We start from the raw sequence: 23,684 nt of genomic DNA, 5'->3' as shown, positions 1-23,684 counted from the left end.
TGGGACTGTGGCTAAACAAAGCTTTGTGGCCCGGGGGAAGGCAGTTCCTTCAAGGAACAGAGTATCACACACCATGTTGGATCCACCATACCTGGGGAAGAAGTCTCTGACTACAAGAGGACAAGGACCTGTCTGAGAGGGTGCAGTTTCCCAGACCCAGACTGCCACAAGTTATCCAAAGGAAGAACAATAGTTAGATGACAAAAACGATAATTATTCACCACAGACCTAAACAATTGTTCCTATTCCAAAACTTACAACTATGTTCCACACTGCATTTACATATAATGTAAATTCCACTTACCATCTCTGGTTATTAAATACTCCAAAGTAATGCAACCCACATTTTGCTAACCTGATAAGAATTCACTGTTCCTATCACATAGACTAGAAGACTTTTTTATGTTGACTTTATTTATTCATTTCTTCTTTAAAAATTACTGAATTAAGGACAGAATGATGAAGAAAACACTCCTCGCAAAGCATATAATCTCATGGAGAAGGAATCCAAGTAAAAAAACAATCATAAAGCAGGTGACAAGTAGTGTAATGCAGTAAACTCTATCCATATTGTTGTATGGAGATATTAAAAAAAAAAAAAAAAAGTGAAACAGGTTAATTAAGCTCCTCCATGACTAAATATCCATTTTCTTCATTTACTTGACTAGGTGCCTCTTCAAGTTATAATGCAGATTGGCAGGAAGGTTATTTTTGCTGGAGTACTGTCTGTTTTCCCCTGGCATACCAGAAGAAAAGAATCTACTTGCTTGGAGTGCTCAGTTTTAAACCTAGCAAAAGGATACAAATGTGACATAACAACACACTGAAATCAGCACCGTCAGAGGCACAGAAAACACAACCAATGACTTCAAGTCAAATGAGTGGTGCTCGTCAATGGCTGGGGCTGTAAGGAATAAAAAAAGGAGAAAGTAAGGAGAAAGGCAGTGACTTGATTCCCATGCTATTCCATCCTTTCTTGTCACTCGTGGTTCTCACTGGGGTCCTCAGTTTCACTTATTTTTCTTGGACTGATGCTTCAAACTTTTTTCGCACTCCCACAACGCTATGGTCCCTCCAGTGTTATCTTTGCTGTATATGTATATAAACTTTTTTTTTCTTTTTTCTTTTTTTTTTTAACCTGCAATGACAGGCCATGCTACTCCTTCTCCCAGAATCTGGAGTAAATGAGAAAGCCTGTGTGATTATCCTTCTTTTCTTAGCAGAAAACAGAAATGCTTCTGTCTTACTTCCCTCTTCAGACTTGGTCATATATTCAGGTTATTTTGCTCCTAAATTATGGTGAAAACCTGGCTTACCAGAATTCTGATTTCTGCTTTTCACCTGATTTTAAAAAAAAAAATTTAATCCCATTGCTTATTAAACTCTTGGTTGTTATTGATAAGTAACACACTGTATTTATAGTGAGTTTTTTAAAAAATCTAGGAAACTGCTGTGGATAACTTTGTTACTCCTTTTTCAGAAAGCACAGATGTGCTACCCTCAGGTGACCTAAGAGGCAATGGGTTCCATTGTAATTGCTGGCCCACATTGTGGGCCCAGTTGAACTGACATTTTAATTTCTGCCTCTTTTGTGGCTTCCATTATTCTGGGGGCCAAGGTATAAACGTGTCTGGAATCACAATTTGTGGAAGGTTAGTAAAAGTTTGGAACTGAGCCAGGACCATTCAGTACTTGGGATGGATTTCTTGGAGACTCTCCAAATGTATGGGTTGTTCATTTGTGCCATGTGGCCAGACTTGAATCTAGAATAGACAGTTAAGATAAAATGTTGCTTGCTGCAGCCTAGCTGTACAATGGAAAAAAACTGAGGTGAGCAGTCTGAAGAGAGCTGCTTCTGTGCCTTAGAAGGCTAGTTCCATTGAGCAGGGCTGTTTGAGTGTGGTGAGGCTTTAGGATGCTTAGGAAGAGGTTACAATATAAAGGATGATTTAAGGGGAAATGATGGCTAAGACTGAGAAGGCTCTAGTTCTTGACAAATGTTCTCTCTACTCAAAAGGTAATGAATATTACCTTTTGTAATAATGTAATGAATAAAAGCATGGCCCTTTGGTTCTGCCTAGGCTAGTATGCCAGCTCTACCTCTTTTTAAAATTATTTTTATTTAGCTTTTAATTTTTTTACAGACTGCATTTTGATTCATTGTACACAAATGGGGTCCATAATTTCGTTTCTATGTTTGTACACAATGCAGATTCATACATTCATGTAATCATACATGTACATAGGGCAATGATGTGTGTCTCATTCCACCATTTTTCATATCCCCCCTCCCTCTCATTTTCTTCTACATATTCTAAAATTCTCCCATTATTCTCTCATTCCCCACCCCCACCCCATTATATATCTTCCTCCACTTATCAGGGAAAACATTCGGCCTTTGGTTTTTTGGGCTTGGCTTATTTCACTTAGCATGATATTCTCCAATTCCATCCATTTATTTGCAAATGCCATAATATTATTCTTCTTTATGGCTGAATAGTATTCCATTGTGTATATATACCAGTGTTTCTTTATCCATTCATCTGTCGAAGGGCATCTAGGTTGGTTCCACAATCTAGCTATTGTGAACTGAGCTGCTATAAACATTGATATGGCTGTGTTACTGTAGTTTGCTGATTTTAGGTCCTTTTGGTATAAACCAAGGAGTGGGATAATGGGGTCAAAAGGTGGGTCCATTCCAAGTTTTCTTAGGATTCTCCATACTGCTTTCCAGAGTGGCTGCACCAATTTGCAACTCCACCAGCAAAGTAAAAGTGTGCCTTTTCCCCCACATCCACGCCAACATCTATTATTGTTTGTATTCTTGATAAAAGCCATTCTAATTGGAGTAAGATGAAATCTTAGACCAGCTCTACCTCTTAAAAATTGTACGACTTTGGAAATCTACCTTACTTACAGTATTATGAAGTTAGGGTTAAATGAGTTAATGCACATAAACATTTAGCATAAAACCTGACACACACAGTTCTGCTACATCTTGTAGACAAACAAAATATTATAATCCCATGATTTTATAAAGTTTTGGGGTTTTAAACTACCTTAGGAATTTGATGAAAACTATGGATCCTTGTTCCTCCATGGAAAAAAATGTACATATATAAAATGTTTGCACACAGATTTAGGAAACTCAAAGATACAAGACAGTACAATCATTAACTTTAGGTTAAGTTACTTTGTTCCATAGTAATCCCATTCCAAAAAGAGAACAAAGTCTTCAGTTTTGTGTTCTATAATTTTTGATCATCTAAAATCGTAATGCCATAATATTTAAATTTGTGAAGGATCTAGTAAGATACTAATCTAAATCCTTTATTTTATTTAAAAATAGTTTAGGAATAACATAACTAAGATCCTCAGAAAATACTCGGTGTGCAGGTAGCAGAGAACTCATCAATTTTGTATTTCTATAATTTTTTAAAAACATAAATTTTCTCTTTATCCACTATCCTTCAAGTTTGAGATAGTCCTTATTTTAACATATTTCTACTTTGCCCCTAGTCCTGTTCTCTAAGATATATTTAGAATCCTCAGAAATCTATGTACATGCAAAGCCCCATGATGGATACAATGATCTTTTTCCTATGTATTTTAATTACTATATTAAAGTTTACTCAGTCATACCTATTTGACACTGGGAAAAAGAGAGAATAAAGTTGTAAACTTAATGGAAAATAACCTTCTTGCAATGCAATACTAGACTAACAACTTCATCAGATAGAAATTATAGAAATTCAAATGAACAAAGAGTTATTGAATGCCTACAATGGAAAAGGCTCATTCTGTGGCATCTGGTATACATGAATGACCAGATCCCAGAGATATGTCCCCCCATGCAGTTTATAGACTAACAATGAAAATGGTCTTTTATTTCTGAAGAATATGGCTGGGGTTGAGACAGGGCCAGAGGTAAACTCCAAGAATTTCCATTACTACCCCTCAAGGACACTTGCTTTAAAACTAGCTGATTCAGTATGTGTAGCTCTCAACAGAATGATCAAAGAATGTCCAGGCAAAATCCGACATATAACTTGTCCCCAGACAGGAGTGTGACTACAGGTAACAAGCAGGCCATGTTCAGGTGAGTCACTCTAAGCTTAAATATATTGTTAAGCTTTTCTACTTTGCTACCAGGATAATTTGTATGACTTTTGAGAAGAATTTGAACAACAGAACACAGGTTCTGGAGTTTAGTAGTTTGCTATAGTTACAAGGTAGCAGAAGTAGGGCAGCTGATGTAGAAAAAAGCAGATCAATAAAAGAAATGTAAGCTTGGAATATGAAAAATTAGAAGCAGATCAGATAAGTGACAGGTGAAAGGGAAGAGACATTAAAAGGTCTTGTAATCATGTAACATTGTTGAAACTGCTCATGGAAACCCAGAAGCAGGGATGACACAGTTCAATTAGCTAACATGTCACCGGGATCCATGGGCTCTGAGGGATTCATCTGATCTCATTCCAGAATGGGAGTAAATGATGTTGAAGCCCTGAATAATGATGTGGAAAAGCAACTGCTGATGGGCAAAAAAAGCTATAAGTGAAAGACAGAAATTACTCTTATAAGTCTGAGGACAGAGAAGTCAACCTAAATAAGTTGCATCGTTAACTTAAGAGAGCAAATCATTTACTTATGACCTAGTAATGTGGTGACCCTGCTCATGTGCACTCATAATTCAAAGACCACAATATTTTTGGCAAATGAATTGCTTGTCTCTTCTCACAGTGAATGCTTTGATAAACAACAGTATAAATATCCTGTAGCTTGGCTTCTTGGTTTTGTAAACAATCAGGAAACAAAAAAGGGCATTTGCCTGATGACCAATAGAGACTCACAAATAAACTTCTATAAACAGAAGGCAATCATAAAAACAAAGGCGGAACCTGTGACAGATGGTGTAGACTTTCCATATCTATCGCTTATACCACCCAGAGGACCCTCTCAGCCCAGCCCTATATTTTAAAAAACCAGACCTAATTATAATATGGTTAGGTTCTTTCCAGAGTAATAAGGGATACATTGGGCATACTACCTCTTTGATGATGTTCATGTTGCAAAAGTTAGTTGCCTCCTGCAGAGGCAATCATTAGCTGTGACTAGTAAGCAAAGCTCTTGAATTACTCCAAAGCACTCTACCTCAGAGTTTCATCCCTTAAGTGGGAATAACATTTCCTTTTCATTACCTGGTAGACTGAAATTTTTTATCCAAAAGTTTAAAGGATGATTCCTATTTTAGCTTATAAAAATTGTTGGGAATAGGACCCATAAAGGTTGTATACACATACTGGATGTACACATACACTTACCTGTAGACACATGCAAACCTGAACTCTAGACATCTTCATCTAGAGAGAAGTTTGAATGAGAGATACAATATTGTCATTTAATTTTCCATGCCCTTAGCTTCTTCATTATTCAACAGTATTCTGACACTAAATTTTCTCTTAGAATGTGATTGGATAGACTCACAGAAGACAAAAATGTACTTTGCAAACACAAGTGCAATAAAGATCTTTAATGATAAACCCTGCATGTTATCAAGTACTTGAGGACTTTTAAATCAAAGTAACCTATCTTGGTAAAAGTATCAGGGAACCTAAGACATTAAAATTTAAGTAAGTTTCAATTGCTATTGAAGAAGATACATTGTTTTATGAATTTTTAAATAATAAAAGAAGCTAACACTCATAATTAGAGAGACACAGTTCTAAGCCCTTTACATTTTCTTTTCATTTAATCCTCACAAAATTCTATGAAGTAAGTACTAAAATGTGAATTTGAAGAGTTTTTGAATAGTGACTAGATTATACAATGTGGAGGTAGGAAAACAGCCACATACAAAAAAATCAATTTTGCCTTTATAGAAGTCCTGGACAATCCATTTCAGGTCACAGCTAAAGATATGTGTACGATATGAAAATATTTCCATCTGCTTCCATTCTTGGACATTCTAGTTTCCCATAGACATGTGAATCTCTAGATGTTCATGTTTTCACAGAGAAATAAATGGCAAAGTGACAGGTCTAATATATACAGAAAGAAGAGCAGCAAATCTCATCAACAGCAAGGCCAGTACAATCACAATCCTTCTAGTATTGCCCAGGGAGGCCATTTGTTTTTCTCCATACCTGCAAAGATGAGCTCATGGGGCAGGAGAAATGCCTCCTTTATCTTCCACGAGTTTAGCAAATCCTAAGAACAATTTCACCTAGGAGATAGCAAATGGGTTCAAGGGTTACAAGAGTTACTATGAGAGTGAGCCCAGTATAAACAAGAGAGAAAGAAGAGAGAGATTAAGAAAGTGGCTCCAGCAGAGACCAGGAATATGATGCATAGGAATGGAAACAAAGAAAATTCCAGATCTACTGAGATCAACTGAGACTAACTCCTCTAAAGCTAGTGATTGGTTCTACCAAAACACATCGGTTAGCTGTTAAGGCACATTCAACATCTGGAAAATTGAGTCAAATGAAAACATTTATACATGTTTATATTTCCAAGACAAAATGACCTCCTTGTTTATACCTGATCCCCTTTGTACCCCATGGAGATATCACAGTGATCTTTAACCTATCTCCTGACAGAAAGCTATGCTCATTCACTTTATCTTTTCTCTTGACTACTTAATTTTTGGAAAATTTTGTTTTCACTTTTTAAAAAAAATCTTTTTGGTTCATAAACTCTAGAAAATCATTAAACTGGGCCTGCAGGTATTAAGTCTGAATGAAGGATAATGAGTGGAAAGGGAGAACACCTTTACTTCTCCAAGTTTTCTTTTCAGACACTTGAGAGCATAGACATATTAGAATCACTTTCACATTAACTCTGAAGAGGAGAAGCAATATAAATAATAGACTACAGATCACTCTTCTCTAATGAGGAACAAAAAGAGTTTCTAAAATTTGAGGTTTCGGTAGAGCAGATTTTCTTCATGGAACGTAGGCTGTAAGAATATTTTATGTGCAAAAAACTGACATGGGGCTTTCTGAGAGCCCAGTGAGTTCTAGTTCTTTCTTTCAGAATATCTTACTTTCACATCCATTTACTAATGAGAACTAAGAGTAATATTTCATATTTATAAGTGCTTGACAATGAAAAAGAAGGAAGACTGTTTTGGTCAGTCTCTTTTGGTTGAAAGGAACACAGGTACATTTAGTTACTATAATAAATTAGCAGTGGGAGGAGATTAGATTGGGCGAAGGGAATTATTACAAGGATACACAGGAACTAGAAGTGGAAACACATCAAAATGTAAGGCAATTTTAAATGCCAGAGTCTTCATGTCTTTACCTTCTTTGCTTTGTCTCCCCCTTCTTCCCCAACCAGCTTCCTCACCCTTTACTCTCTATCTGTTCTGTTCCTGCATCATTTTAGTTCACATATGGTTATGACATCCTCTCACAATCTGACTTTGCTGCCAACTGGCTTAGTATTTAGTTTACCAGTGTTGATTTTCCAAGAAAGGGATCTGATTGGCCCAGACTATCATTTAAACTATTCCATACAAAGGATGGTCAGGCCAAAGAATGACTGTTCAAGTCAAACGTCTATCCCTTGGTCCACTCATCTGAGACAAGGGGCAACCACACATTTTATAGAGGATAATATTGAGTATGACTGTGCAGAATGAGGCTATCAACTCAAAGATTTCCTTAGAGAAGGATAGATATGGCGTGAAATTGACATAAACATCTTAAGTGTGCTGGCAGATTATGTGGAAACAAGGTTATTAACAAAATTGAGTTAGTTGCAATAGACCTGGACTTACCTTGATATAGCATGAGAAAATAGCAAAAGCAACTTTCCCTCAACTTTATCAACTTTATCTCCATGACTAGTCAAGTGCCTAAAAGTCTACAGTCTCAAACATTTGGAATTTTAACTTAGAGTGCCAATAAATGTATTTTCCTTATGTAAAGAACACCTGTTTGCTTTATGTAAGAGTAACATATTAGTGGGAAATAATGTATAAAATAGGGATAATGAATACTTCTTTGCTGGGTCTGATAGCATTTATTTCAATAGGAATCTAATTCACAGGGGTGTCCAAACTATATTGGGTGAACATATGGGAGCTCTAAGTCAATTAACCTGAATTTGGCAACCTAACACAGAGAATTCATTCAAAGAATATTTACAATAATGATTGAATAATGCCAAGGTGGAATCATATAACACTGCAAATGCAGGTTACATGAAGAAAATCTGGGTTCAAATCACAGCTCTGCTTTGAATAACAGTGTGACTTGGATCAAATTTTCATCCTTATGAATCATATGTAAAATGCAGATCATATAACCACTTGAGAGAAGTTTTATAAATAGTAGGCAAGATAATGTATGTAGGCTACTGCATGATTGACACATAGTAAATACTCAGTAAATGGAAGTGCCTGCTTCTATTACTCTATCTATGATGATTATCACTATCATGGGTATTATGGGGATTAGAGAACACAGATTAGAGGTACAAGGGTTCTATTTTCAAGAACTTTACAGTCTCAAGATAATATAAATGTACATATTAGAAGTGGTGCATACATATAACTTGCAAAACACAAAAAGAACTCAACAAGGTGGTAGGCTAAGTGTAAAGTACTAAATGTGAGATAATAAAGTAATATTCTTTAATCAGGAAAAGGAAGTTAAAATTCTGGTGAAGTTTTAATAGGGGTAGTACTCTTAGGGAAAAACAATGAGGGATTTTGCACTGTAGCCAGGATTCACAGGAGTTTTGTAAATGGAACACGAACTATAATAAAAAGGAAAATTGAAGCATTAAGATGAGAGTTGCAAGTGGAGAGGACCTCCTGGATGCAATACCTGAGAGTTACTGTTGGAAACTAGGGAGGGGAAGCCCACTAGTTGGGTGTACATTTCACTTTATCTGGGAAACCTAGACCAGATTAGAGTTCCTTGTTGGGTATTGCCTGCCTGTGTTTTCTCTACTATAAAATTCATTACATAGGGGCATTACTTGGTTAGAGTCCATTTTCTGGGAAGTTTTAGATTCTGATTCTCATGCTTACCACTCTATCTCTGATTAACCCAGTGTCTGGCACATGGTAAGAACTACATAAATATATGCTGAGTGAATGAATGCATTAATGCAAGAATGAGTTGAGTAATTAACATGGAATTAGGAGGTGATTGCATCATATGCTGTTCTGTATTGTTCTCCAATGTTTATAGGAGCTAATCCTATCTTCCTGTTGACACTGTAAATTGTACTGAAACACAGCAAGGGTTCTGCCTCATATTTCCAACACTACCACTGGAAGGCATCCAGTTACAGACATAAATGTTCAAAAGATCTGAGTTCTTTGCTTATAATCTCTTTTTTCTCTATTCTCCATTTTCTTTTTCTCTTCTATACTAATGTAGAGACTCACTATGAAATTAGAAGTCTGTCTTTTGTTACTTTTATCACCAGGACTTCTATTTGGTAAGGGCTCAAAATATGAGTGAATTAAGGAATATCTGGACAGCATATATTTCAACATGCACTCTTCCAAACTTGCAACCTTCAGGAATCTCATAGTTGCTGTTGTGATTCCAAGATTTCAGGTGATATAGGAATGCATCAATTGAAGCCAAAATTCTATCTTTGAAGTGCTATCTTTGTTGTTATCATTTGTTGTTACAGAGATTCTCTTCTTGCTAACAAGTTCAATTTTACCTTTGCATGAAAATATGTTTACAATTTAAAGACAATTTAAGAACTTTCATTGGTAAAAACAATATGTTTAACTGATTTCTAGTTAACAAACTTTTATACATTCAATCATTTCATCCAATGAGCTTTTTGAGCACCTCTCAGATTCCAAGTAGTAGAAATACTCAGATGAATAAGACTTGCTGAAGATACTTGAAGTCTGGATGTACCATAGCTACATTCAAAGGATCTGAAAGTTGAAATGCAGACTATTCCTTCTAGGGGTTCCCTCTAATCCCTCTTCATTCCTATGTGTTGATTCTCTGCAAATCTCTCACAACAGAGTAAGACTTCCAAGTCGACAAATTATAACCCCTCCATACTCCCATTAATTAGCCTTACCCCATGCTGACTTATTCTCATGTGGATTTTTCTGTTTTATTCAACCATTCTCCTTTTCTAATACCTAGACAGTCAGTGTATTCCTGGTGATCTTTCTATAAGACATATGAAATATTTGTCTCAAAAAGACATTGAGAACTTGGGACAGTAAATGTAGAGATTCAAGGAGATGAAGAGGCTAATAGGAAAAATCCCCCAGCAAACAAAGGAAAACCAAAACACTGCAGGGAGTTTTGAGAATAGACTACTTTCCCTTTCTCCCAGCCTACTTGAAGAAATTCTCCCATTTCTTCTGTTTATACTAGCTTCTTATGGCAATACTAAGATAAAACAAATTCACAGAATTATACTTCAAACTTATTATATTTTGAAGAGCCCAAGGAGTTCTTTAAAAATCTTAACTCAGACCTGGATTAATCATGAATTCAATGAAGTTTAAACTTTAGGGTCCATCACTACCATTGGCTCCTTCCATGGCCCTGGAAGAGGTTCAAGTAATGTAGTCACAAGGCCAAATTTTAAAAAGTAAACTCTTTTACCATTGTTGGTAAAGACTACAGCCTCTTTGTATTCTGATTTTCCTCTTTTTCCTCATGTTGGAGGTACTAGAGAAGCTGTGGTTATCTTTGTTGATCTGGTGAAGGGGAGGTTGAGATGGGCATAACTTTACCTTGTTATAATGAGTTATATTTATGTGGCATTTCATTGTATAATTGTTATTTCTAGTTAGTCCCTCTGGAAGAATGGATTCAAGTAATATTCCCACGGTGTACCACGTCAAGCATCATGTCACAAAGTGCAGGATTATTACATTTCAAGATAAATATATGTCCCAGGACACTCAACTCTGAGAGTATTTGCTAATAGAAAGACTGGATATCATCCCATTCTCTCTGAAGAAGATAATGTTGCAAAAAATATTGTCATATGAAAAGGAAATCAGAATATTTAGCCCCAAAGATATAGTGAAGTAAGCAATATCAGGTTATGTCAGGCAGTTAATAACATTTCTTATTTATCCAATTTTGTGATTTATATGGTATTTTTTGACTTTTTAAAATTTTGTGATTTTGTTACTGATTTTAAATAAATATTCACTTTTATAACCAATTTTGCATCTATAATATTAAATTCTTTTCTCAGAGAAGGTCCCCATGTTGTGCAAGTTTCAAGTCCTCACAGAACCTGGATTTGTCCCTGATCCAGCTTAATTATCCTTCCTCTTTTGCAGATTTCTTTTCACATTTCAAGAAAACTGAGGACCAAAATCATGTAGTTCACAGCAGCACTGTACAAACTCCAGGGTTTCTGACTTCCTCTCCTACCCTATATTGTTTTACTTTTGAAAACAATTATCATGAAAGTCAAAGACCTTTAATAAAAAAAAAAAGAAGCAAGTAAAAAAATCTCCTGATGACAGTTTATAATGCTACTGATTGTTTTAAAGTGCTTACCTAGAACTCAATCTTCAAAACAACTCCATGACTAAGCTAATCTTAATATTCTCATTTTCAGATAACAAAAATTGAAACAAAAAGGTTAAGCAGTCAGACTGAGTTCACACAGTATGGAGAAAGCATGACATCTTTTGTTTTGTGGTGGCTTGCAGCAAACATTTATTGAGTGCTTATAGTGTTACAGTCACTTTGCTGAGCATTAAAATTCATTGTGTCATTCCATCTTTACAATCACCCTTTGAGATGTAGCATGATGCTATCTTGCAGTTGAAGAAACTGAAGTACAGAGATATTTAGTCACTTTAATATCTAGGAAGGGGCAAAGTAAGTATTCAATTCATATCTGACTCCAAAGTCCAGGGTCTTAGCTTCTATGTGATATTGCCCATCAAAGAAAATATCCTCAATGCACCTGCAATGGCTTCCCAGACCTTCCACTACTGCCACATTCATTCCCTGTGGTTCCTTTCTTCTAAAACAACAATTGGAATGAGCATGTGATCAAGGTTAGGATTAGGAACGGGGATAGCAACATAAGGAACAGCAGGCCCTGGTCCGACAACTGTCCTGCCAATTCTGATACACATACAACATCATAAAATCAGGGTACCTGCCATCATCATACACCATGATGTTCCTTGCATTCTACCCCTTTCCTCAACTTTTGCAATAATCAAGAGGTGACAAATTCATTTTTAATTCATGTTCTATGATAAAATTAAGAATGAATATGGACGGGGTGATCCAAGATGGCGGCCTAGAGGGAGACTGCACCCCCAGTCGCTCCAGAACCCAGGAGTTAAGAAGGGGAGGCATTGAGAGACTCGGACTGAAATAGAGCCACAGGTGAGTCTGCCCACTGGGTAAAGCTCGGCCCGGGGGGCAGGCCCAGATAGAGGTGGCTTATCTGAGCCAGGCAGGGCAGCTAGAGTCTTCCCAAGGTAGCCTTCCACACTCCGGCAGTGGGCTCCTCCCACACGGCCAGCTACACGGTGCAGGCCCACAGTGAGAGCATTTCCGCACAGAACCAGTTCCAAACCGTGGAACCAGTAGGGGGCTAGGGGCAGTTTTCTTCGGATGCGCTGCTTTATCAGATTCCTCCAAGACATCAGGCTACTGAAGGCTGGGAGGTGATACACTGGAAATCTACCGGGACACTATAAGCCAATAGCGGAAAACTGCAATATCTCAGGGTCCCACTGACAGCTGACCAATATGAGAAAACAAGGGAAGAAAATGTCCCAAGCAAACCTAGATACTACATCAATAAAACCCAATGACAGCACAGCAGAAGAAATGTCAGAAAGGGAGTTCAGAATGTACGTAATTAAAACGATCAGGGAAGCTAATGAGGAGATGAAAGAGCAAATGCAGGCATTGAAGGAGGAGATGAAAGAGCAAATGCAGGCATTAAATGATCGCACCAATCAACAGTTAAAAGAGCAAATACGGGAAGCAAGAGATCATTTCAATAAAGAGTTAGAGATACTGAAAAAAAAAAACAAACTGAAATACTTGAAATGAAGGAAACAATAAACCAAGTTAAAAACTCCATAGAAAGCATAACCAATAGGATAGAACACCTGGAAGACAGAACCTCAGACATTGAAGACAAATTATTTAACCTTGAAAGTAAAGTTGGCCAAACAGAAAAGATGGTAAGAAATCATGAACAGAACCTACAAGAATTATGGGATATCATGAAAAGGCCAAATTTAAGAATTATTGGGATTGAGGAAGGCTTAGAGAAACAAACCAAAGGAATGAACAATCTATTCAATGAAATAATAACAGAAAATTTCCCAAATCTGAAGAATGAAATGGAAAACCAAGTACAAGAGGCTTATAGAACTCCAAACATACAAAATTACAACAGACCCACACCAAGGCACATTATTATGAAAATACCTAACATACAAAATAAAGACAGAATTTTAAAGGCCGCGAGAGAAAAGAATCAAATTACATTCAGAGGGAAACTAATAAGAATATCAGCAGATTTTTCAATCCAGACCCTAAAAGCTAGAAGGGCCTGGAACAACATATACCAAGCCCTGAAAGAAAATGGATGCCAACCAAGAATCTTATACCCAGCAAAACTTACCTTCAAATTTGACGATGAAATAAGATCCTTCCATGATAAACAAAAGCTAAAGGAATTTACAAAAAGAAAGCCAGCATTACAGAACATTCTCAGCAAAATATTCCATGAGGAAGAGATGAAAAACAACGATGCAAATCAGCAACAGGAGGCGCTAGCCTAAAGGAATAGCCAAATAAAGGAGAAACCAAATCATGTCAAAAACAAATATGAGTCAATTGACTGGGAATACAAATCATATCACAATAATAACCCTGAATGTTAATGGCCTGAATTCATCAATCAAAAGACACAGACTGGCAGATTGGATTAAAAAGAAAAATCCAACAATATGCTGCCTGCAAGAGACTCATCTCATAGAAAGAGACACCCATAGACTAAAGGTGAAAGGATGGGGAAAAACATACCATGCACACGGACACAGCAAAAAAGCTGGAGTATCCATCCTCATCTCAGATAATGTGGACTTCAAACCAAAACTAGTCAGAAGGGATAAAGAAGGACATTACATGCTGCTTAAGGGAAGCATAAATCAGCAAGACTTAACAATCATAAATATCTATGCCCCGAACATTGCCTCATCCACGTACGTCAAACAAATCCTTCTCAATTCCAGAAATCAAATAGACCACAACACAATAATACTAGGCGATTTTAACACACCTCTCTCACCACTGGATAGATCGTCCAAACAAAAATTGAATAAAGAAACTATAGATCTCAACAACACAATCAGCAATTTAGACTTAACGGACATATATAGAATATACCATCCAACAAAGAACGAATACACTTTCTTCTCAGCAGCACATGGATCCTTCTCTAAAATAGACCATATTTTATGCCACAAAGCTACTGTTAGCAAATACAAGAAGATAGAGATACTACCTTGTACTCTATCAGATCATAATGGATTGAAATTAGAAATAAATGACAGAATAAAAAACAGAAACTTCTCCAATACCTGGAGATTAAATAATACACTATTATATGATGAATGGATAACAGAAAACATCAGGAGGGAAATAAAAAAATTCTTAGAAGTAAACGAGAACAAAGACACATCATATCAAAATCTCTGGGACACTATGAAAGCAGTACTTAGAGGAAGATTTATTTCATGGGGTGCATTCAAAAAAAGAAGTAGAAATCAACAAATAAACGACTTAACACTACAGCTCAAAGCGCTAGAAAAAGAAGAGCAGACCAATACCAAAAGTAGTAGAAGACAGGAAATAGTTAAAATCAGAGCCGAAATCAACGAAATTGAAACAAAAGAAACAATTGGAAAAATTAACAAAATAAATAGTTGGTTCTTTGAAAAAATAAACAAAATTGATAAACCCTTAGCCACACTAACAAAGAGAAAGAGGGAGAAAACTCAAATTACTAAAATTCGGAATGAACAAGGAAACATCACAACAGACACGAGTGAAATACAAAACATAATTAGAAGCTATTTCGAAAATCTATACTCCAACAAAACAGAAAACCTCGAAGACATCAACAAATTTCTAGAGACATATGAATTACCTAAACTGAACGAGGAGGACATACACAACTTAAATAAACCAATTTCAAGCAATGAAATAGAAGAGGTCATCAAAAGCCTACCAACAAAGAAAAGTCCAGGACCAGATGGGTTCTCAGCCGAGTTCTACAAAACCTTTAAAGAAGAGCTCATTCCAATACTCCTCAAACTATTCCATGAAATAGAAGAGGAGGGAACCCTCCCAAACTCGTTCTATGAAGCCAATATCACCCTGATACCTAAACCAGACAGAGACACATCGAGAAAAGAAAATTTCAGACCAATATCCTTAATGAACATCGACGCAAAAATTCTCAACAAAATTTTAGCAAATCGCATACAAATATATATTAAAAAGATAGTGCACCACGATCAAGTGGGTTTTATCCCAGGGATGCAAGGTTGGTTCAACATTCGGAAATCAATAAATGTCATTCACCATATCAACAGACTTAAAGTTAAGAATCACATGATTATTTCAATAGATGCAGAAAAAGCATTCGATAAAATACAGCATCCCTTCATGCTCAAAACACTAGAAAAAATTGGGGTAGTGGGAACATTCCTTAACATTATAAAGGCAATCTACGCTAAGCCCATGGCTAATATCATTCTAAATGGTGAAAAACTGAAAGCGTTCCCCCTAAAAACTGGAACAAGGCAGGGATGCCCTCTTTCACCGCTTCTATTCAACATCGTCCTTGAAACTCTAGCCAGAGCAATCAGACAAACCAAAGAAATTAAAGGGATACGAATAGGAAAAGAAGAACTCAAACTATCCCTGTTCGCTGATGACATGATTATATATTTAGAGGAACCTGGAAATTCCACCAGAAAACTTTTAGAACTCATAAGTGAATTCAGTAAAGTAGCAGGTTACAAGATCAATGCTCATAAATCCAATGCATTTTTATACATAAGTGATGAATCTTCAGAAAGAGAAATTAGGAAAACTACCCCATTCACAATAGCCTCAAAAAAAATAAAATACTTGGGAATCAATCTCACAAAAGAGGTGAAAGACCTCTACAATGAGAACTACAGAACACTAAAGAAAGAAATTCAAGAAAACCTTAGAAAATGGAAAGATCTCCCATGTTCCTGGATAGGCAGAATTAATATCGTCAAAATGGCTATACTACCTAAAGTGCTATACAGATTCAATGCAATTCCAATTAAAATCCCAATGATGTACCTTGCAGAAATAGAGCAAGCAAGCATGAAATTCATCTGGAAGAATAAAAAACCTAGAATAGCTAAAGCAATCCTCAGTAGCAAGAGCGAAGCAGGGGGTATTGCAATACCAGATCTTCAACTCTACTACAAAGCAATAGTAACAAAAACGGCATGGTATTGGTACCAAAATAGACAGGTAGATCAATGGTACAGAATAGAGGACATGGACACAAACCCAAATAAATACAATTTTCTCATACTAGACAAAGGTTCCAACAATATGCAATGGAGGAAAGATAGCCTCTTCAACAAATGGTGCTGGGAAAACTGGAAAACCATATGCAATAGAATGAAATTAAACCCCTATCTCTCACCCTACACAAAACTCAACTCAAAATGGATCAAGGACCTCGGAATCAGACCAGAGACCCTGCATCTTATAGAAGAAAAAGTAGGCCCAAATCTTCAACTTGTTGGCTCAGGATCAGATTTCCTTAACAGGACTCCCATAGCACAAGAAATAAAAGCAAGAATCAGCAACTGGGATAGATTCAAACTTAAAAGCTTTCTCTCAGCAAAGGAAACTATCAGAAATGTGAAGAGAGAGCCTACAGAGTGGGAGAATATCTTTGCCAACCATACCTCAGATAGAGCGCTAATTTCCAGAATCTATGAAGAACTCAAAAAACTCTACACGAAGAATACAAATAATCCAATCAACAAATGGGCTACGGAAATGAACAGACACTTCACAGAAGAAGATGTACAAGTAATGAACAGATATATGAAAAAATGTTCAACATCCCTAGTAATAAGGGAAATGCAAATCAAAACTACCCTAAGATTTCATCTCACCCCAATTAGAATGGCGATTATCAAGAATACAAGCAACAATAGGTGTTGGCGAGGATGTGGTGAAAAAGGAACACTCATACATTGCTGGTGGGGTTGCAAATTAGTGCAGCCACTCTGGAAAGCAGTGTGGAGATTCCTCAGAAAGCTTGGAATGGAAACACCATTTGACCCAGCTATCCCACTCCTTGGCCTATACCCAAAGGACTTAAAATCAGCATACTACAGAGATACAGCCACATCAATGTTCATTGCTGCTCAATTCACCATAGCCAGATTGTGGAACCAACCTAGATGCCCTTCAGTTGATGAATGGATAAAGAAACTGTGGCATATTTATACAATGGAATATTACTCCGCAATGAAGAATGATAAAATTATGGCATTTGTAGGCAAATGGACGAAATTGGAGAATATCATGCTAAGTGAGATAAGCCAATCTCAAAAAACTAAAGGACGAATGATCTCGCTGATAAGCGGATGAGGACATATAATGGGGGGTGGGAGGGGTTAGCATTAGGTTTAGGGTTAGATTTAGGGTTAGGGATAAGGAGAGCGGTAAGAATGAAGGAAAGAAGGACTGTATAGAGGGAAAAGAGGGGTGGGAGGGGTGGGAGGGGTGGGGGGGAAGGGAAAAAAAATAAACATCATTGCCCTATGTAAACGTATGATTACACAAATGGTATGCCTTGACTCTATGTACAAATAGAGAAACAACATGTATCCCATTTGTATACAATTAAAAAAAATAAATATAAAAAAAAAAAAGAATGAATATGAACAGATCAGTAAATTAGATACTGGGGAAAGTTTATAGAGGTAGCAAACTCAAAACCCCACAAAGGTTAGGGAAAATAATACAAATAAAATAGCAAGAATGTAATGCCAGGATGTGTCAAGTTTAACAGTGAAGTAGAAAGTGCATATCCAAACAGAATAACAGACACTGAGAACAACAAAGGGTTGCCAGGTAGGAATATGAACCCAGGGTGACCAGATCTGACAATTGTTCAAAAAAATCTAGACCTTTTTTGGTATAAAAATATCTCCTAAATTATATTTTAAAGCATTTCATTTTTTTAAAAGGTACTATGTCAACTAACACTATGCAAACCAAACAAACCAACCCACATCTGTAGGACTTTCATTTGTAACCTGTCTTATAATGGGTGAAGTCAGAAAAATCTGAGATGGCAGTTTAAAAGTCTGATAAGAATTTGGATCTTAGTGGAATATTTGTTTTTTGAAAAATGTGCTTTGGCAAGAATAATTTATGTGGTGTAGGTGGATAATTGAGGGGGTGAAATGGGAATGGGAACTAAATAAAGCAGTGGCCTTTTTGGCGCTGATCTTCTTTCCCCCTTTGGAATAGTATTGGTCTTGGGCCATAAGGAAAAAATAGCAAGAACCTACTCAACAGCTCTAAGGTAGCAATCAATTTACAACTGTTTGAAGGGCAAATTCTTTGTGAAAGAAATAAATTACAGTATTAGCAAATTTGTAAATAATATAGCACTTTTCCTGACTGTATTGGGTTTCTCCAGAAAAACAAATTTGAAACAGCAAAATTTTAGGAAAATAGCCTATTGTCCCAAGAAGCGAAATGTTAAAGGTATCTTTAGTAATTGATTTTCCTCTGTTGACTTCTTACTAAGGAAATACAGGGGTTTCCCAGTTTTCAGGTCAATAGAATGAAAGTTTCTAGAGAAGTAAACAATTAAAACCTTAATCATGGTATATTATTAACTGTATATGTCTTTCAAAAGATCTGAACATAAAAATTTTCCCTCAACCCTCCCTATATCCCTGATTTGTGCCAAGAACTTCATTATATAAAAGAGATAATAAGCCCCAAGCCATAATCATCAATATGTTTAATGTCAGAGAAGACACTGGTGACAAAGACATTAACTCAATCTTTCTGCTCCACAGCAGATTTTATAAACAATTCTCTTCATAAATATTTGTTGGAACCCTTTAATAAGATCCAGTATTGGTTATTAGAGAGATCCTGTAAGAATGTATGGTTTACCTAGAAAAGTAAGAGCACAAACTCATGATTTTATCCACTTTTTAAGCATTTTTTTAGATGTAGGCTGAGCTATAGCCAAGGATACAAACTAAATGTAATTCCTTCCCTGCCCTCCAGGGTTCAAAGTCTAATGAGCAAACAGTCTAAACCAATCATTTCAGTAGTGAGTTTGATGGTAATGAAGAGGCATGGCCCTCCATGGATACTTGGACTGGTGCTTGACTCTATCAGGAAATCATTGAACAGAAAAAGAAAATCAATTACCAAACACAGGGAGGGGAAAGGCATTTTGAGGCAGAGGTAGGTGGAATATTAATGACCTTATGCAGGAGAATGACAGATAAGATTTGTGCTTTCAAATGATTGCTTTCTTCTGTGTTTTTTTTCAAACCTTTTCACAAAATATTTTTAGCAAGTTGCCCAAGAGTCTTAAAATATATTCATACCTTTTTACTCAGAAATTCCACATCTAGGAATCAGAGATGCTGCCAAAAACTTATATATGAGGACATGTATCATAGCATTATTACAGTCAGAAACAAGCCTCATGTTCATCATAGGAATAATGGTTAAACAAATTTATGGTACGTCCAAGCCCTGTGATTTTATGTACTCATTAAAAAAAAAAAATCAGTTTGAAAGTATTTCAAAACAAAAATGATTATGAAATAAACTTCAAAATGATGTAAAATGTTTCATGAAATATCCTAATTTTGTAATGAAAAATTAAAAAATCCCTCTCAACCTTGGTTATAATTTTCACCCATATCCTGTTTTTCTAAAGTTCTTCCTTATTTTAGACATACCAGACACTGAAATGGGAGGAGTTTCTCCTTGTTCTGTGTGAATGCAAAGGAATTGACTTAATTCTCTTCCTCTTAATAGTGTGATCCTGACTTGGCAAATCATTTACTAAGTCACATTCTTATGATTGAATCCAGGCTGGTCAGGAAATGAAAGAAGACCAGGTGAGGAATGGAAGAGAAAGGAAATTTCCAGAAGCTGAATTCTCCTAGGAGAGAGAACAAATATGATGGGAGTAAGAATTGAGGGTGTGAGGACAAGAAAGGGTAGTTGCTATGTACTGAGAATGTTAGCGGCATTGAGGAGGTAAAGGGTGGAATATAAGAACTGTCCCAATGCAATCTCTGATTAACAGTCAACGAATAGCACTATAACAATGCTATTAAAGTTTGGAGGAGTGTTATAGTGGGCAGAGCCCCTCAGGTCTCTGACCAGGTATCATTGAAGATATCCAGGTCATAAAAACATTGCCTATGGTCATCTTTGTTAGAGGGCATAAATGTGCAGGACTGCCTTCTTACCTATTGTATGTTGGGAATTTAGTTATTAAAGGACTTTAAAGATCTCTTTGCAAAAGGATTCTAGTTGCTAAGTGAAAAAAAGAAAAGGTTAAAAAAAGAACATGTTAGAAAATAATTTGAAGTTAAAATACTATTTGAGAAAATTCAAACTGTGCACAAAAACTCACTTCATCCTTCAACTTCTCCTTCCCTTTAAGATGTACTCACATAAAATCTGCTTTAAAACACAGAACAAGCCAGGAATACAGCCCAAGAAATTTACCACTAAATGGGGACACATATGTGTTTTAGTTCTTGGAAAAACTGTGCCTTGCTGACTTTTTGCCTAGATTTCTTGGTTCTCTGCATCGAAGGGCATGTGGTAATTTTTCCCTCCGATAAATTTTCTTGCTTTTAGTTTCTTCTAAATGAATGTTAAGCATCTTTCCCACACCATTGCTATTCTAAGTTATATAGGTCTACACAATCATCAAGTTATCACTAACTAAATGGATCGAGACATTTACCAACCACAAAACTTAAGCCGTTTGGGGATTTTCCAGTCTAATTTAATCTATATAAACCTGACACCAACAGATTTCCATTTCCTTTGTTCCTAGTGTAGACTTGGTTTTACATGTTAGTCTCTAAAAGGGAGAGTGGAGACAGCTGTTGAGAAATGAGGAGATTGGCAGTTTTAACCACGCAATTTGGTCTAATAGCTTTGATATGCTAAACTTGCTAGCTCCTCCAAGTGTACCTTTTTGATTTTGCATCACAACACACCGAATCCCAAAGGAAACTACGACAGTTTTTTTTTTTTTTTAATTAAAAAGAAAAAGAAATGCAAACCAGTTGAAGTGTTCTTTTAAATCATCTCCACAGATTCATTCTACGAACTGCAGGCCTTCACAAATCCTGGTACACTAGAGACCTTTAAAAAAGGAGAAGCAGAGAATACTGATCAGGTTCTAAAAAGCGAAAACAGGTGATGTCATAACGCACACTCCTGTGTGATCACCGCCAAGGCCGCGTGGGGAGCTGCGACTCCAAAGAGCACCGCGCTGTGCGCCAGCGGGCCATGCAAGTTATCTCCGGGGCCAGGCAGTCACCGGTGAGCATCCGGCACCAATCAGGTTCTCGCTCTGCGCCTGCCTTTGTTCTCACTGGGGAGCAGGTTTCTGGCGTCTATCATCTGCAATCCGCATTCTACCCGCACGCTCGTCGCTGGCCCCCTTGGGATACCTGGCTCCCACATTTGTTTGTACCTCCGCACCCTGTCAGCCAGAGCTTTCGGCTGTTACATCTGCCTTCTTGCCTCAGAGTGGACGTTAAACCCCTGACTCACCATTTTTAGCTTTGGGAGAGGCAGGTCCAGCCCAATCTTTTTTAGATGGTAATTTGTTATCCGAAGCTACCTTCCCAGGCAGGGCTCTATGCTCTGCAGTATCTGACCAGCTGCTTAAGAATGGACTTTGGGGTAAGAAGATAAACCTCTCTTTGGCCCTTTCGTGTTAAACAAATAAATGAACTTTCACTGCTAAGAGTACTGTGAGAAGGTGCTTCAGATAAGAAGAGGAAACTGCTAAACCAGAGATGCCTTCCCTCCTCCCCCACCAACTGGATTATCGTATAAATATGCCTCAAACATTACCCCCATCCCAATCTCAAGCCTCAGGTAACGAACTAGTCTTTTACACAAGGCTCACAATAAATGACGCATAAAGTTCTTTGAGATCTCTAAATGCAAAGTGCATCAAGACTTCAGTCTTCTTTACAACTAAGCTTAGATTTTGGCTGAGGGAAAGCTGAACCACTGCCCCGAAGGAACGTTTACATCTCCACCCTTCTCTTTCCCCCACCCCTTTCTCCAGAAATCAGGAAATGTTTAGCTCAGTCGTAGACCCTCTAGCGAGCTCTAGCTTCCAGCTATTTATCTCACTTTCCTCACCATTTCTGCAGGGACCTAGGAGAGGGGCGTGGTTCGACTTGGGGGTGGAACTGGTCTGCCAGGACTATTTGCATATAACACACCCTCTTTTTCTTATTGGCGGAGCAGAGCACACTCTATTCCCTCCCACATCACTACCTAACCCGCCATCTCCCTTCAGTTCCGAGCCTCGGAGACAAACTTAACTTGCCCGGAGATTCAAGGCATTTTCGGCCCCTGCGATTGGCCGGCGCGGCTCCCAGCCGAGCCCTAGAAGCTCATTGGCTGCGGGCAAGCGCTCCGGGGGCGTGGCCGGAGCTGTCCGATTGGCGGGAGGGGGCGGTACCGGAGCGTGGAGGTGGTGAAGGCGGTGGGACGGCGGGGGCGGGGCCGCACTGAGGCGCTGCGGCGGCGGCGGCGGCGGCAGTGGTGGCGGCTGCTCGTCCTAGCCTGGCGGGGGCGGGGGTCTGGAGGATGGGGGCGGGAGGAACAACGGGCCGGTGAGGAGCAGCCGCCGCCGTCTCCGCCGTCGCTCCGGCAGCCGCCGCGGTGGTCGCCTAGCGCAGCCGGGCTTGCTCTCCGGCCGCCGCCTTCCATCCGACATCCTGCCCGGAGGAGGCTGAGGCTGAATTCAGCACGGCCCGGGTACTGTCCGGCCCAGCATCTGCGCGACCCGCCGCAGTGACAGCCCGGCCCGACCCTTCGCCAGCCCTAGTCTTCACCCTCGGCGCCCGCAGCCACCATGAACCGGGGTGGCAGCAGTCCGTCGGCCGCAGCCAACTACCTGCTCTGTACCAACTGCCGGAAAGTGCTGCGGAAGGTACGGGCTCAGCCTGAGGTCCGGCCGGAGATGGGCGCCTGCCGGCCGGGGTCGGGCTACTTGGGGCGAGGTTCGAAGGGATCCCTGGCATCGTCCCTGCGAGGCTCAAAAGGATCCCTGGCATCGTCCCTGCGCGGAGACAGAAACAGGGGGCGTGAGTTGAGGGTGGAGGGTTCGGGCATCTGCTGCTTTTTATCTCAGCTGGGATAGAAGCTGGTCCCGGGGGGGTGGGATTTAGGGATGGGGGAATGCCTGTGGTCTGTTTTTCAGATCGCCTCTGTACCTGGCTATCCCGGGTCTGCTCCTCGGTCAGACGGAGGGAGGGACCGGTTGGATCCTCTTCCCTGTGCAGTTTAGCTGTAGATGGAGGTTGGGATGAAATCAGAGCAGCCTGGTCTGGTCTTGAG

At 38.4% G+C, this 23,684-nt stretch overlaps 1 protein-coding gene and 1 long non-coding RNA gene across 3 annotated transcripts in view; one reads left to right on the top strand and one right to left on the bottom strand.

The window, feature by feature from the left end:
* Positions 1-425: 425 nt before the first annotated feature.
* Positions 426-23,684, bottom strand: LOC124960380 (uncharacterized). 2 transcript variants are annotated; one of them, XR_007104065.1, is made up of 4 exons: positions 23,561-23,684; positions 23,242-23,406; positions 21,380-21,461; positions 426-904 (listed from the first exon to the last, which is right to left on the bottom strand). It is a non-coding gene; the product is annotated as an uncharacterized LOC124960380 (long non-coding RNA). The 2 variants fall into 2 exon arrangements; XR_007104066.1 differs by lacking the exon at positions 426-904 and adding an exon at positions 20,120-20,235.
* The window catches only part of Sesn3 (sestrin 3), a 63,344-nt gene continuing 62,606 nt past the window's right edge, over positions 22,947-23,684 (top strand). Inside the window, 1 exon segment of the mRNA XM_053743279.1 lies at positions 22,947-23,277. Within this exon segment, the coding sequence (XP_053599254.1) occupies positions 23,200-23,277 (78 nt within the window). The 5' untranslated portion in view covers positions 22,947-23,199.

This window comes from Sciurus carolinensis, chromosome 11 (genome assembly GCF_902686445.1).
Source record: "Sciurus carolinensis chromosome 11, mSciCar1.2, whole genome shotgun sequence".
NCBI lineage: Eukaryota > Metazoa > Chordata > Mammalia > Rodentia > Sciuridae > Sciurus > Sciurus carolinensis.
Note: the sequence above shows the minus strand (reverse complement) of the source record. Positions and strands in the feature narration are given on the sequence as shown.